The following is a 14,012-nucleotide window of genomic DNA, read 5'->3' as shown; positions in this document are numbered from 1 at the left end:
CAAACAGTTGAACGCAACATTTTTGGAGGGAGGATAAAGTTCGACTCCCTGATGAATCCTCTTCTTGGTCATGACTTCCAGTCCTGGTGCTGCTGGAAAGAAAAAACTAATTTGTTCTGCTCCTGTTTACTTCAGTCTGCAGACGACATTGTGGAAAATGACTGAAATATCAATGTGTTGAATATTTTTTTTTACCTGTGGCTGCTCAGTGGAACAGATCTACACTCAGAGGCCTGTGAAGACCGAATCACCAAATGTAACAGTAAGTTTATCACAGTATGTAGTATATATACAAATAGATACTTTACACATATTTATACATACAGTATACAGCAGAACAGAACACACCCTTTTGCAATATCTCCAACATCAAATAAGCCAAAAATATTGAATAATGTCCCAATAATTGCATTAATTCTGAGCTGAAAAGCAGATTATTTCCTCTTTTGAACAGTCGAAAAGAAAGACTTTACAAATAAGAGTGCAGCAAAGTTAGCTTAACTTTGATTGATGAACTAGAAACAGTGGAGAACACTTTAATGTTTTTAAATGTTTAAAATCATCAAACTTCTGGTTATTGGGCATTTTGCATTGAAATATGACAGATTTTCCATTTGGCTCCATGATCCACTGTACAAAGGACACTTGGAGGACTCAGATACTGATGTGTGCAGTTTGTGTTTATTCACAGTAAATATTTTCCTGTTGTCACATCAGTGTTATCTCAGTCCATAAAAAGCCAACAGACACGACAATCCGTCTGTGTTAACGTCCCGTAGATATCAACTCTACGAGACTCTTCAGAGGTCGACTTCTTTCACAACCAATAACCATCCAGTCAACAACACTTTTCTATTTGACGACTGTTTCACCAACATCGGTACTTTCTGTTTTGTTTCTTCCAGTTAAGGGCTTCATCAGAATGGAACAGGAGCAGCAAGAGTTCAACGAGGTAACCGGATCACTGGTCCATCATTTAAACACCGACGTCTGATCAAAATGTTAACCTTCTTTCCTGTTTGTCCATCAGGGAGCCGGACTCGAACTCAGATGACGACGACGACTACGATGACGTGGACATGTAAGAGAACAGCCCCACTGATTCACCGAATGCTGGAAAACACTTGACTTGAATGTGTAATTTGATGTTTCTTTCTTTTCTCGCTGTGTTTTCCCGCTGCAGCCCGACGATACAGGCCACTGGGTGAGCTGAATAAACTCTCATCTAGATTAATGTTTGTTCCTCATTAACACACCAGAATGAAGCAACATTTATTCTCTGCCAACAGACTCATAATGCCGCCGGACGAAACGCCGCCTCCACTTCCTCCAAAGGTGAATATTGACCAAAAAATATCACCTGAACACTTAAAACTATCATTTATTAGTGTGTTTGTTGCAGCGTTTAAACCTGTTACAGCTGCTTTTACATTAAAAAGCTTAATTATTTGATTGTTTTTACATGTAATCTTAGTTTACACACAAAAACAACAAACTATATGCAGTAGAGAAACAATAGAAACAGTGATAACTGTGCTATTATTCAAATAATTGATGAAGGACATTATTACTTTTAGCAAAACTACGGAAAAACACAAAAAATCTCTAAATAAACAGATAAATGAACTCAGGATATGTAAATATGCACTGCAAACAGAAGCATAATGTCATAAAATTCAACTTAAATAGGAGACTATACCATAAAAATTGACAAAGACGAGGATTTTATTGCCATTTTTAAATAATTTAGTAGCTGCGGACTTTGAAATATATTTTTGAAAATTAGGTTTTGAGGTGCAACAGGGATTTAAATGGAAATTCTAGTTAGAAATGAATTAATGTCTGAAGATAAAATACAAAATTATGAATGTAGCTGGAAGATCTTTCCTGTAATTCATGTATTTAAACATAAATAAGCCAAACGATTCATGTTACTTCGACTTTATCATATTCTTATAAAGATAGAAATTCAAAATGCATTGTGTGAACAATTATTACCAAAGATCTTTGAGTTTTCATTCGTATTATGCTCTTTATAGTTATTAATTAGCAATGTTGTTTGACTATTACTACTTAAAGCAGTTTATTGTGTTTAAAATGTAAGTTTTTAGTTATAGAATTGCAAAAACAAACTCTTGTTGGTTGAATACAGTAAACGGAATTGTTGCCTCCATTGGAACACCACCACTATTCTTCAGTCCAGTCTTTAAGCTACCTGTCGGGTAGGTTGTTGGAACATCTTCAGAGAAGATGAGGAGGAGAACTTTCCACCGTCCACGCTCTTTGATCTTGTTGTGTTTCTACAGCCTAAAGCGAGGACCAGCTCAGAGGAGAGTATGGCGTCAGAGGACGATAGATCCAGGAAACCCTGCTCCCTTTACGCCCCCTCACCTCTAATCAGGACCTCCAGCGGGACTCATGCCCGACCGACGCCTCATCCACGACCCTCCAGACATTCAGGTGAGCTGCGACTGAACACCAGGTACACAACAGAGCTGTTACCTGTAATGTGGTTCTGCTGTATTGTGTATTTATTGCCATGTTTGTCACGCCTGTTAGAAGACTTTAAACAAAACTTGTACTTAGGTGGTTGTATGTTCTTCACAGTGTTTATAAGGTGCTAAACTACATTATTCTAACTGGATAGAGCACAGTTTTTTTTTAGCTGCTATAAGAGACTTTATAACATGCAAAATACAAGAACATTTCCAAGTCACTGAATATTGTTTGGAGTAAAAGGAAATACATCACAAATGAATGAAAGGAATATGGAACATGAATAAATCTGACTAGAACAGGAAAAAACTCAGGGACCGAACGAGAAAGCGACTAGTGAGGGAGACCACCAAGACACCTATGAGTCCTCTTCAGAAGTTGCAGGAAAGTGATGCGTAAGGAGGCCACCAGGACACTTATGACTCTCCTGAAGGAGTTACAAGAGAGAAACTAGTCAGGGAGGCCACCAAGACACCTATGAGTCCTCTTAAGAAGTTACATGTTACATTTTAGTTGATAAAGACACATTTTCTGGACCTAATCAAGTATTTATGGTCATCTTCATGTCTTACTATTCTCCAGAAACACTTTTCTGACCGTTGTTCTGTAGAATAACTCAGGAACAGAACAGGAGACAGAGATCATATTTCACATTTATTTAGATCCGTGAAGGTATTAAGTGAACTTTCTGTATATAAATGTGATGTAAACTCATCTTCCAGTGTTCTTACTGTGTGTCTGGATGTGTTTGTGTGATTTAGACCCCATGTCGTTACCCGTCCAGCTGAACGACAGCTCAGAAAACCTGCTTCCTCCTGAACTCCCTCCTAAAGGCATCCGCAGACGGCAGCTCCCATCGAAGGTACAACAGACGCTGAACAAAACTGTCCTCAGATGGCACTAAATCAGAATACATGACCTCGTTTAGGAGCTTTCAGGTGTAAAACGAGACACGAGAAAGGCTTCCTTACTTCACCATCATCATTATATTTTTACTTTTTGTTCTCAGGATCCTGCTGAGTGCATCAGTCCGGTCATGAAGAAACCTCCCGTGAGTTTCTCTTGCCTGCAGTCGACTCTGCTGCTGAATTTATGATTCGTTTTCAGACTAGAAACCATTTTAATTCTGTTTATGACAACATCATATTGAATTTAGGTTCATAACATTGCACCCTGCAGTTCTCTGCTCAGACAAGGGATAGAAAGCATGGAAGTTTTGTAGATAAAGCACATAAATAGTCATTGTTGCGTGAGATTTGGTGTCTTAAAGTGTTTGTCTGTGCTGCAGAGACGACAGTATGAATATTTTAAAACTGCTCCTCCCTCTCTCCGTCTCCAGGTCTACTTTAAAAAGCTCTTCCACGGCTGTCCTCTTAAAATAAACTGCTCCACAACCTGGGAGAACCCTTCCTCCAAAGGTTGGTTCCCCAGAAATAAAGCGCTGTAGATGTTTCTGTCTTATAAAACTTGTTTCTCTGACCAGCTGCCGTGTTCGTCTTCCTCCCTCAGACCAGCACCTGATCCTGGGAGCAGAGGAGGGAATCTACACCCTGAACCTCCACGGCTCCGAGGCCACCATGGAGCTGGTAGGATCTTTATCTGAACAAGAAAGAGACGAGTGAGGGAGGCCACCAAGACACCTATGACTCCTCTGAAGGCCTCCATCACTAGTCTCTTTCTTACAACTCCCTAAGAGGAGTCATAGCTGTCTTGGTGGCCTCCCTCACTAGTGTCTTTTTGCAAGAAAGAGACTAGTGGTTGAGGGTAAAGTTCTTCATGTTATCTTAATGAATCGCTGCAGAAATACGTCACTGAGTTCCTAATATCCCGGTAAACAGCTCTGATGCTGGCCAGTTTGTTTTGGCCAGTTTTTGGGTCCTCTGGTTGCTGTGATGTTAATCCCAGAGCAAAACACTGAATGAATGAGTCACACTTGATCAAAGCAGCTCCTCCAAAAGCCTAAATGAGCACAACTCCAATCACTGTGACTCATTTCTCACTGCAATATAAAACCCTGCACCTCCATGGAAACATCATAAGTCATATAAACAAAGAAAACTGAATTTATTTGATTATTTATTTCGCAATAATTGAAAAAAAAAAAAAAAACACTCCACAATAATTGAAAACTCTGAATTTTCCTCAGGTGACTGTTGGTTATAGCCGAGTCATTCATGGCTTCCTAGTTGTGCCGAGGACCACAGATTTTTTTGTTTTTTACAGAATCTTTTTAGTGCAAACCATTTATTTTTGGTGATTTTAAGAAATGAGACATGTAGTAATTTTTCATTAATTATCGCATTGCGAACATGATACGTTCAAGGACTGCGGAAAAGTTGAAAATCTGGTGATTCTCTCCACTGTTTTCAGTTTCTGGATGATTAGTTGTGTCATTTTTTGGTGAATTGTGAGAAAACATGCCTTTGAAAGTGGTTCAGAAAGTGTTTTTTGAATGAATCACTGGAACCGTAAAGAAGCAGTGAATGAATTTATGGATCATTCCAGAATTGGAGGACATTTGGGCTTCAAAAATTTGAACAATAAACCTTCTCTTTTGCTATTTTCTGCTCCATATTCATCAATAATAGGTAATAAACTATCAAAGGCTTGATTGGCTCAGCTTACACATCAATGGTAGCATTTTTAGTCCATGTTTTCTGTGTTGTTTGCTAACCCTACTCTAATCACAGTAACAGTAAAAACGAGACACAAAATGACAAAAACGAGACACAAAATGACAAAAACGAGACACAAAACGACAAAAACAAGACACAAAATGACAAAAATGAGACACGAAACGACAAAAAAGAGACACAAAATGACAAAAATGAGACACAATGGCAACAAGACACAAAATAACAAAAACTAGACACAAAATGACAAAAACAAGACATGAAACGACAGAAATGCATCAGAAAATGAGAAAAAGACATACAATAACAAAAATGAGGCACAAAACTACAAAAAGGAGACACAAAACGACAAAAGAGACAAAGCGACAAACGAGACACAAAATGACAAAAACGAGACACAAAATAACAAAAACTAGACATGTAACGACAGAAACGTGACAGAAAATGAGAAAAATGAGAGAAATTGACAAAAGCAAGACACGAAACGATAAAAACGAGACACAAAACTACAAAAACGTCATCAACAGGGTTGTTGTGGGACGCTTGTTCCGTGCATAATAATTATTATTTAAAATGTTATGTTGATTAAAAAAATGTTCCCACCATTAAAAGAGACATCATTGAAAAAAATAATCCCAAAAAAGGAGATTTAAATTCCATTTTATTTGAGATTTAATTTGGTCATCAGGGGGGAGGGACATGAGAAAAATTGAGTTTTAGGGGGAACTCCACACTTATTTAGTATTTTAAAAATATTTTCAGACATTCTTTTCTCCTAGTTTTTTTCAGATTTGGTCTTCAGGAAATGTACACAACGCTGCATGTTTTAGTACTTTGTACATGGGTTATTTGAAACTTGATGTAATTCCAGTTCTGGAATGACCCTGATGTCTCCTGTTTCTCCTCCAGCTGTATCCTGGGAAGTGTACCTGGGTCTACACCATCAATAACGTCCTCATGTCCGTTTCAGGTAAATCAAAAGTGATAAATAATCAGCATTTAGTCGTGTACAACGTTTAAATGTCTCTTTGGAGTTTTAGTTAGAAGAACTGACTGAGGAGCTGCTGACAGGATTTAATTCTGTTTTTTTTGCATTGTTTTTTATTTTGCTGTGTTTGCTGACAGACTTTGCCACCTGAACTAAATTAAAAACTAATTAAAGAATTGTCTCTCTTTTCCAAACAGTGTTGGAAAATAACAGAAAACAGACTTAAAACAACAAGTAAACAAAGGCTGAAAACATAGACAGAAAACAGCATTTGGAAAAAAAACAACAAAAAAGAGAAAAAAAAGCTACATCTTTCAAATTAGAATGAGTATCGTTCACATACTATTTCATGTTATTTTGTATTTCAAGTATTTAACGTTTCAAACACTGTAAAATCTGCTGAATTTATAGAAAATTTGACATGGATTCATCTAGACCTCAGATACTCTGAGTAAAGTCAGTTTGTTGACTAAAATAAAAGACTGTTTGCAGGTAAATCATCGCAGCTTCACTCCCACCTGTTGAAGGAGTTGTACGAACAGGCTCGAAAAGAGAGGATAGTCCCTTTACCGACCCATAGGCTGTTACCACGGTAACCACACTCATCACCAGACTTCATTCTGATTAAAAAAAACAATCCTTTAACACCTGTTTGAAACTATATCATCTGTTTTGTGTTCAGAAAAATGGCGGTGACGAGTAAAATCCCTGACACCAAAGGCTGCAGGACCTGCTCAGTAGGTGAGAACCAACAGGGAGGAGTTCAGATGGAGCTGGTCGGTTGAGATGCTAGAGGGATGTTGGCACCGTTTGAGACCAATCTGAGGATTTAAATGACTTTATTTACATTTCTGTTGGGTTAAAATGTGTTGTCGGTGTTGTGTGTTGCAGCAGGTAATCAGCAGAGAGGTTGTGTCTTCCTGTGTTGTGCTCTGGAGTCCAGTGTGATGCTGCTGCAGTGGTACGAGCCCATGCACAAGTTCATGCTAATTAAGGTGCGTTAATCAGTCTTTGTTTTTTATTTAACTAGTGATATGAGTATACAGGGTCTATTATTCACCTCCTTTTAAACTTTCCCCTTTTTATTGTTTTTTAACATTGAACTATGGTCAATATAATTTGCCATTTTTGACAAGAATTCAGAAAAATTTCAGGAATTTGCAAAGAAGCTAATCTGAGATTGACACTATGTTCCGTGGACACCAATCACTGTGAAGCATGGTGGTGGCATCATCATAATGTGAAGCATGGTGGTGGCAGCATCATGATGTGAAGCATGGTGGTGGCAGCATCATGATGTGAAGTATGGTGGTGGCATCATCATAATGTGAAGCATGGTGGTGGCAGCATCATGATGTGAAGCATGGTGGTGGCAGCATCATGATGCTTGCTTTTACAATTTTCTGCATGAGAGTTTTTTGAATGTAAGATTAAATATTATGTTTCGCAGACACCAAACACTGTACATCATCACAAACACGTTATTTCCATGATGAAGCATGGTGGTGGCAGCATCATGATGATGGTAAAATGAAAAGTCTAGAAAGTCTAAAAACTCTAGAGAAATCCTGGAGGACAACCCAATGCTTCACATTATGATTCTGCCACCACCATGCATCATATCATGATGATGCCACCACCGTGCTTCACATTATAATACTGCCACCACCATGCTTAACATCATGACCCTGCCACCACCATGCTTAACATCATGATGCTACCACCACCGTGCTTCATAGTGGAAATAGCATGATTGTGATGATGTGCTGTTTTTGGTGTTAAATATCCATAGTTTATAGAAATTAACACAGAAATGTGTGCTGGTTGAGATGGTGGGCTCATCTTTCATACTTCAGTTTTTATTTTATCTTTTCATTGGCCCGTTAACGTCGACAACAGCTGATAAAATGACTGCTGGCAGAGAAACAGAGCATTTTATTGTCACTGTTAAACTCACAGTCAGCTTCAGACCTCTGACTATAAATCATGGTTTGGAGTCAGTTAAACTGTGGCTAAAAGGTCACAGGTTTAGGTGTCCTTGAACGCAGCACTGTCTGCTTTATTAGCGGCTCTTTGTGAGAGGAAAAACCCCAGCTGGATGGTGTTTTTTAAGCAGATTTCCATATTTGCTCCTGCAGCATTTCGACTTCCCGCTGCCCAGCCCTCTGCGGGTGTTTGAGATGGTGGTGGTCCCTCAGCAGGAGTATCCTCTGGTCTGCATAGGCGTCTCCAGAGGCTCCAGCCCAAACATGCCGGTCATCGTAGAATACATCAACCTCAACTCCAACACGTCCTGGTTCACCAGCTCTGGCCTTGGTACGCTGAAGCTACATCATCATATTCAAGCTATAAAAAAGTGACATTCCTGTACAACTAAACTGCATTTTTAAAGCGAAACCAGCACGTTTGCATTTGTTTTCTTGCTTCACTTTTGCTTCTTTTATATCATTTTTAGTGCATCTCAATAAATAAGAATATCATGAAACTCAACTTTTATTACACGCTTCTATGGGATTGAACAATCTGCAGTCCTTGAAACTACAGAATAAAAACACAAATTAATTAATTGTTGTAATGCTTTTTTTGAAGGTAAGCCATAATTATCAAAGTAAAAACAGAAACACCTTCACACCCAATAAATCTTAGAAAATGGAGGAGAAGCTTTCATGATTTTGATTAAGGGTCATTTTTAACCCAAACTGTGATATTTTCTTGAACCTAACCATATCATTTTGGTACCTAAACGCAGTTACATGTGTAAATATGTTTCTTTCAAAACATAAATGCACATTATTCGTATAAGAATGACTTTTTTGTTAGACAGAGTTGGCCACAAACACAATAACACCGTCTGAATTCACTGTAAACCCTCTGCCTTCTACTCCAACTGTTGTTTTTCTTGTTGTTTTTGTTTGTGACGATGGTTCTTTATGTGTTGTTTTACAGAGAAACCTTGTCCAGATGTTGTTCAAGTCTACCAGCTGGACAGTAGCTCACTGCTCGTCCTCATGGAAAGTACGTAGAACAAGTTTCTTTTCGCAGTACAGAAGGTTTTATAGACATTATAATCATGGACCAGTGTATTATGTTGTTGTGCACTAAAGTAGATAAGATAGATAAAAGAACAAAAAGCTGCAAAACGATGCTGTTTTACTAGAAATTAAAGGGATGTTTATCTTGATGCTGCCACCATCATGGTTCACATTATGATGCTGCCACCACCGTGCTTCACGTCATGATGCTGCCACCACCGTGCTTCACGTCATGATGCTGCCACCACCGTGCTTCATGTCATGATGCTGCCACCACCGTGCTTCACGTCATGATGCTGCCACCACCGTGCTTCACGTCATGATGATGCCACCACCGTGCTTCACGTCATGATGCTGCCACCACCATGCTTCACATCATGATGATGCCACCACCATGCTTCACATCATGATGCTGCCACCACCGTGCTTCACGTCATGATGATGCCACCACCATGCTTCACATCATGATGCTGCCACCACCATGCTTCACGTCATGATGCTGCCACCACCGTGCTTCACATCATGATGCTGCCACCACCATGCTTCACATCATGATGTACAGCCATATGTCCAGCTCTTTAACACCAAATGTCACTATGCTGGTTGCTTTAATATGAAGGAACATTTCTGCAGAAGACAAATTAAACTGTTAGCCAAAGATGCTATGATGACTGTTGTTTACATCCCTGCCTCTGCTAACCTGGACACGCCAGTTTTTTCTTGTATTCTTGTAAAGTTTTCATATATTTGAGCAGCTGTTTTCGAAGCAGTTTCCAGATAAGCCAAATTTTCCATCTTTATAACCTCCTCTATTAACCCACCTAGGAGCACATTTTCACCTGGTTTAACTCTACAGATCATTTAAAACATTTTTGAGAAACCGGCCTGAGGTGTTTATTTGTTGGACAGTTTCAGGATCTTGGATGATTGGATCTACACCAGCATCATGTTTTGTCCATGTCCATTGATGTTCTAACTCTGAGTCTCCGTCCTGTAGAGTCCGTTCATATAGTCGGTCTGGAAGGAGAACTGAAGAGCAGCAGACCTTATGAGACCATCTTCTCTCATGAGGTCGAGTCTATAGGTGAGAACAACCGGCCTCAAACCACCGATGGTATAAAACTCCAGATAAAAGCCCTCAGTTCTGACTGTGTTTGTCCCTTCAGTGTATATTGAGGACACACTGTTGGCTGTTTGGCGTCATGGCTGGCAGAGGAGAGGGAAAGTTTTCAGCGAGGTTCTGGAGGAAAACATCGACCACAGGAAGATCTTCAGAATGGTGCAGTCAGACAGGTACAGCATGAAGCTAACGCTACCCGCTGGGGTGTTAATGTGGAGCTGGTTTCTGTTCAGAGGTGTTGAGAAAAATGAAACTCATGGAGACATTTTGACTAATTAGAGGAGTCCTAGAGCAACATTAGCAGCTTTAAATGACGTTAGCATGCTGGTTTATTGTTCGCAGTTAGATTTTAGCATGTTAGCATGCTAGCTTTAGCTAATTAAACAAAAGGCACAGCAGTCAGGTCATTAGTTTGGCAGCATGTGAGGTTTGTTCAGGGACAATCTGATATTATAATAGTAAACAATAGTCATTTACCACATTAACAACATCTAGACTGTATTTATGATTCATTTAATGTTATCTTCACTGGAAAAAAAATGCTTTTCTTTCAAAAATAAGGACATTTCTAAGTGACCCCAAACTTTTGAACTGTAGTGTATATTTGCCATAAAAGTAAACAAAATCTTGGTGTACAAATTTTGAAAAACACAAACTTGAACACAAAACTTAAATGAAATATCTTTGTTTATGTTTTATTAAAAAGAGAGAGACTTTTTGAGATTCACGCTTCAGTGTTGATAAGCCGTTACTATATGTGACCAATCAGAGCCAAAGTAGCTCATTTTGAATTATTGTTTTTCATCATGAATTGGTTAAAAAAAACTATACTGATTATTGGAAAAATGTCTAGCTCCTAATAGTCGAATGAAGGCTGTGCAGTCGTGTTGATAAAGTCTTTTCACAGATGTTTCACTGATGTTCAGATCTAACTAAAAATCTGACTTTAGTTAAATATAGTTGTTTGACGAGCAGTTGAGTATTTCCTGCATATGAGAATTTTTGACGCCTCCTAGAGAGGTTTTATTCAACATCAAAATGATAAACTTTTTTTTTTTTTTTAGAAATTACCAATTTTGTTTCATTTACTAAAGCATAACATACATTTTTCTTTATAAAATGCTCAGAAATAACAGTAAAATGCAGATATTTCCATTAAACAAAGTGTATTATAAGACTACCGTCAGGCTTTGTCACTGCCTGAAGGCCCATTTTGAGCCTGAAACCCTACTTGACTCACTAAAATCAAGCTAATTTCCTGTAAATTCTGGATAAATCCACTTTTTTTTAGCTGCATCAAGCTTCTTGAAGAAAAAACACCAATGAAACTGGCTACTATGGTCTTGAAAAACTCTTTTCTTTCTTGTTGCTCCACAACATCATTAACAAACCATCAGAGGACGATAATAACAGGAGATACAAGCTGTTACGTGTCTCTTTTCCACTATAATTTTATACTATAACGTGAGATTGCTGTGGTGTGTTTCACAGAGGAACTACTACAGGAACTGGACTATCTAATATGAATGTGTTGGCTGAATTTCAGTCTAATCTGTCCAATAATTGTTGACAACCCACAACGTGAACCTCATTGTGGCCCTAGAGGTGAAATCAGAGGATCAGAAGGTTTTATCCTCAAATAAACATAAATTTCGTCCAGTAGTTGTTGAGATATGTTGAAGAAATTTCACCCTTGGTCCTTTGAAGGTTGCTGTAGTGGTGTGTTTAATTGGTATTTCTGGTACTACGGTGGATTTACCAACACAGAGTTTGGGTCTATGAAGGTAAGTCGACCCAGAGCGTTGTCAGGGTAGACGTTTTATAGACGTCAGAGGACGGATCAAAGGGTAGGGAGGGGCTATATGGAACTACCATGGTGAATAGTGGTTAATTTGGTTGCTAATCAGTGACAGAGGGTAAGACAACAGAGCAAAAGGTTACTCGAATCAAGGGGTCTGGCAGACAATTGGTAAGAGGGGGTCTAGTAGACAGTAGCACCTAATAAACGTGATGGTAAGTATCTGTAGTATCTGGTATTGTCTTCACCAGATACTTGGACCAAAATGGTGGACCAACTCAACATTTGTATATTTTCTTCTTTCAGGAGGGTCGTCTTGGAAACACGTCCCACCGAGGACCAGTCGGGTTTGTCCAACCTGTACATCCTAGAAGTCGTCCAAAACTACGTCATGCTGCCCTGAGCGTCCCGCCAGCTGGAGCAGGGCATCGTGGGAAACTTCCAGCTCTGTATAAATGTCTGCACCAGGAAGGATTGCAAACATCTGGATGGAGGAGGAAATGTTGACATGGTTGATTGTTGCTGCCTTCGTCCTTCCGTCTGAAGGCAAACTGCTCTTATTTATGCTTTTGTGGTTTGTGGAGGGGCTGCACCGCGGCTTGGAAGCAGCTAGAAGATCCCCGTTACGCTTCCCGGACAAACTCCTGCATGGAGTTTGCATGTTCTCCGTCTACACGCGTGGGCTTTCTCCGGGGACACAGTCCAAAAACATGCTCAGGTTAATTGGTGTTTCTAAATTGTCCGTAGGTGTGAATGTGAGAGTGAGCTGGGATAGACTCCAGTCCACCCGTGACCCTCATGAGGATTGAACGGTGTATAGATGATGGATGGATGGTTTATGGAGAATCCAAACAGCTGAGAAACTAGTGAAGGAAGACTCTCCTCCAACACTAAGAGGAGTCTCTGCTGATTGAAACTGATGCTCCGCCGTGTGTTTGTGAGCCGAGCTTGTTTTCAGTGTTTGATCAAAGTTTTACTGCTGTAATAAAGGTAATTAGCACAAACTGAGGTGATTCTGTGTTGATCTGGGAAGAAAATGGGACAAATCAGTGAATAGAAGGTGGAAGATTAAGTTAATTAGATCATCTATAGTAACATTCACATTAAAAAATTAGTGTTTTAACAGTTTTCTATTGTATTTTTTGGCCCATTTATTGTTATTTTACAGATTTTAACTGCTACAGATAATATGTATTGAAATTAGAACACTATCCGAATCACTAAACTGTATTTTTATAAATTTTAATTTGCTGTTTTACAATGTGTGACCATAAAATTGCAGCTTTACTGTGTTTAAATTAGCAAAAAAAAATCATAATTTTATAGATATTTGCTGTTATTTGAAAGAAATGTGTATTTATTAAGGATTGAAAAATGGAAAAATATTTATTCTAACTTTTATTATGTGTTAAAAATCACAGAAAATGAATTACATGCAAAAAAACAAAAAACAGGTCAAAACTTTAAAAAAACTAGTTATGTATATAAAGAATTTAGTAATGAGTTTCATTAAAATACAGAAAATGTCCTGTAAAATCTGAGAATTTTTTAAAATTAATCATTTTTAATTACATGTTGACTGTAAAAAAAATTAATTAAAAACCAAATCAAAAGTGCATCACAATCACATTTTTTTAAGTTTTATTTAATTACAGATATTATCTAGTAAAATAAGAGAAAAAAAAGACATTAATCTACATGTGAACTAAAAAAAAAGAAAAAAACTGTCCGAAACTATAAGAATCTGCATTTTCAAAAAAAGTCATTTGTTTTTTTGCAGTGTGGCCATGAAATTACACAATATTTACCTTATTTAACTCATCAGATAAATCAAAATAATTATTTTACTGATATTTGCCGTTACTTGAAAGGAAAATTGTGCATATTCAGAACTGAAAAATGGGAAATAATTGTTTAAATCTATTTTACATATTTTCCCTATTTT

General features: G+C 38.2%; 1 protein-coding gene across 2 annotated transcripts in view; it reads left to right on the top strand.

The window, feature by feature from the left end:
• The window catches only part of LOC111587029 (mitogen-activated protein kinase kinase kinase kinase 5-like), a 51,580-nt gene extending 38,509 nt beyond the window's left edge, over positions 1-13,071 (top strand). Inside the window, exons 16-34 of one of the 2 annotated variants that reach the window (XM_055011978.1) lie at positions 210-262; positions 906-952; positions 1,031-1,081; positions 1,184-1,204; positions 1,290-1,335; positions 2,307-2,460; positions 3,258-3,358; positions 3,506-3,547; positions 3,836-3,914; positions 4,006-4,082; positions 6,039-6,099; positions 6,610-6,709; positions 6,800-6,858; positions 7,009-7,112; positions 8,256-8,433; positions 9,064-9,132; positions 10,147-10,233; positions 10,316-10,442; positions 12,374-13,071. In XM_055011978.1, coding sequence (XP_054867953.1) covers positions 210-262; positions 906-952; positions 1,031-1,081; positions 1,184-1,204; positions 1,290-1,335; positions 2,307-2,460; positions 3,258-3,358; positions 3,506-3,547; positions 3,836-3,914; positions 4,006-4,082; positions 6,039-6,099; positions 6,610-6,709; positions 6,800-6,858; positions 7,009-7,112; positions 8,256-8,433; positions 9,064-9,132; positions 10,147-10,233; positions 10,316-10,442; positions 12,374-12,470 — 1,553 coding nt within the window. In that variant the 3' untranslated portion in view covers positions 12,471-13,071. The remainder of the gene's footprint in view (positions 1-209; positions 263-905; positions 953-1,030; positions 1,082-1,183; positions 1,205-1,289; positions 1,336-2,306; positions 2,461-3,257; positions 3,359-3,505; positions 3,548-3,835; positions 3,915-4,005; positions 4,083-6,038; positions 6,100-6,609; positions 6,710-6,799; positions 6,859-7,008; positions 7,113-8,255; positions 8,434-9,063; positions 9,133-10,146; positions 10,234-10,315; positions 10,443-12,373) is intronic. The other variant, XM_055011979.1, reaches the window with a different exon arrangement.
• The last annotated feature ends 941 nt before the right edge of the window (positions 13,072-14,012 follow it).

This window comes from Amphiprion ocellaris, chromosome 7 (assembly GCF_022539595.1).
Source record: "Amphiprion ocellaris isolate individual 3 ecotype Okinawa chromosome 7, ASM2253959v1, whole genome shotgun sequence".
NCBI classification, from domain to species: Eukaryota; Metazoa; Chordata; class Actinopteri; family Pomacentridae; genus Amphiprion; species Amphiprion ocellaris.
This window is presented reverse-complemented; position numbering and strand designations above follow the sequence as displayed.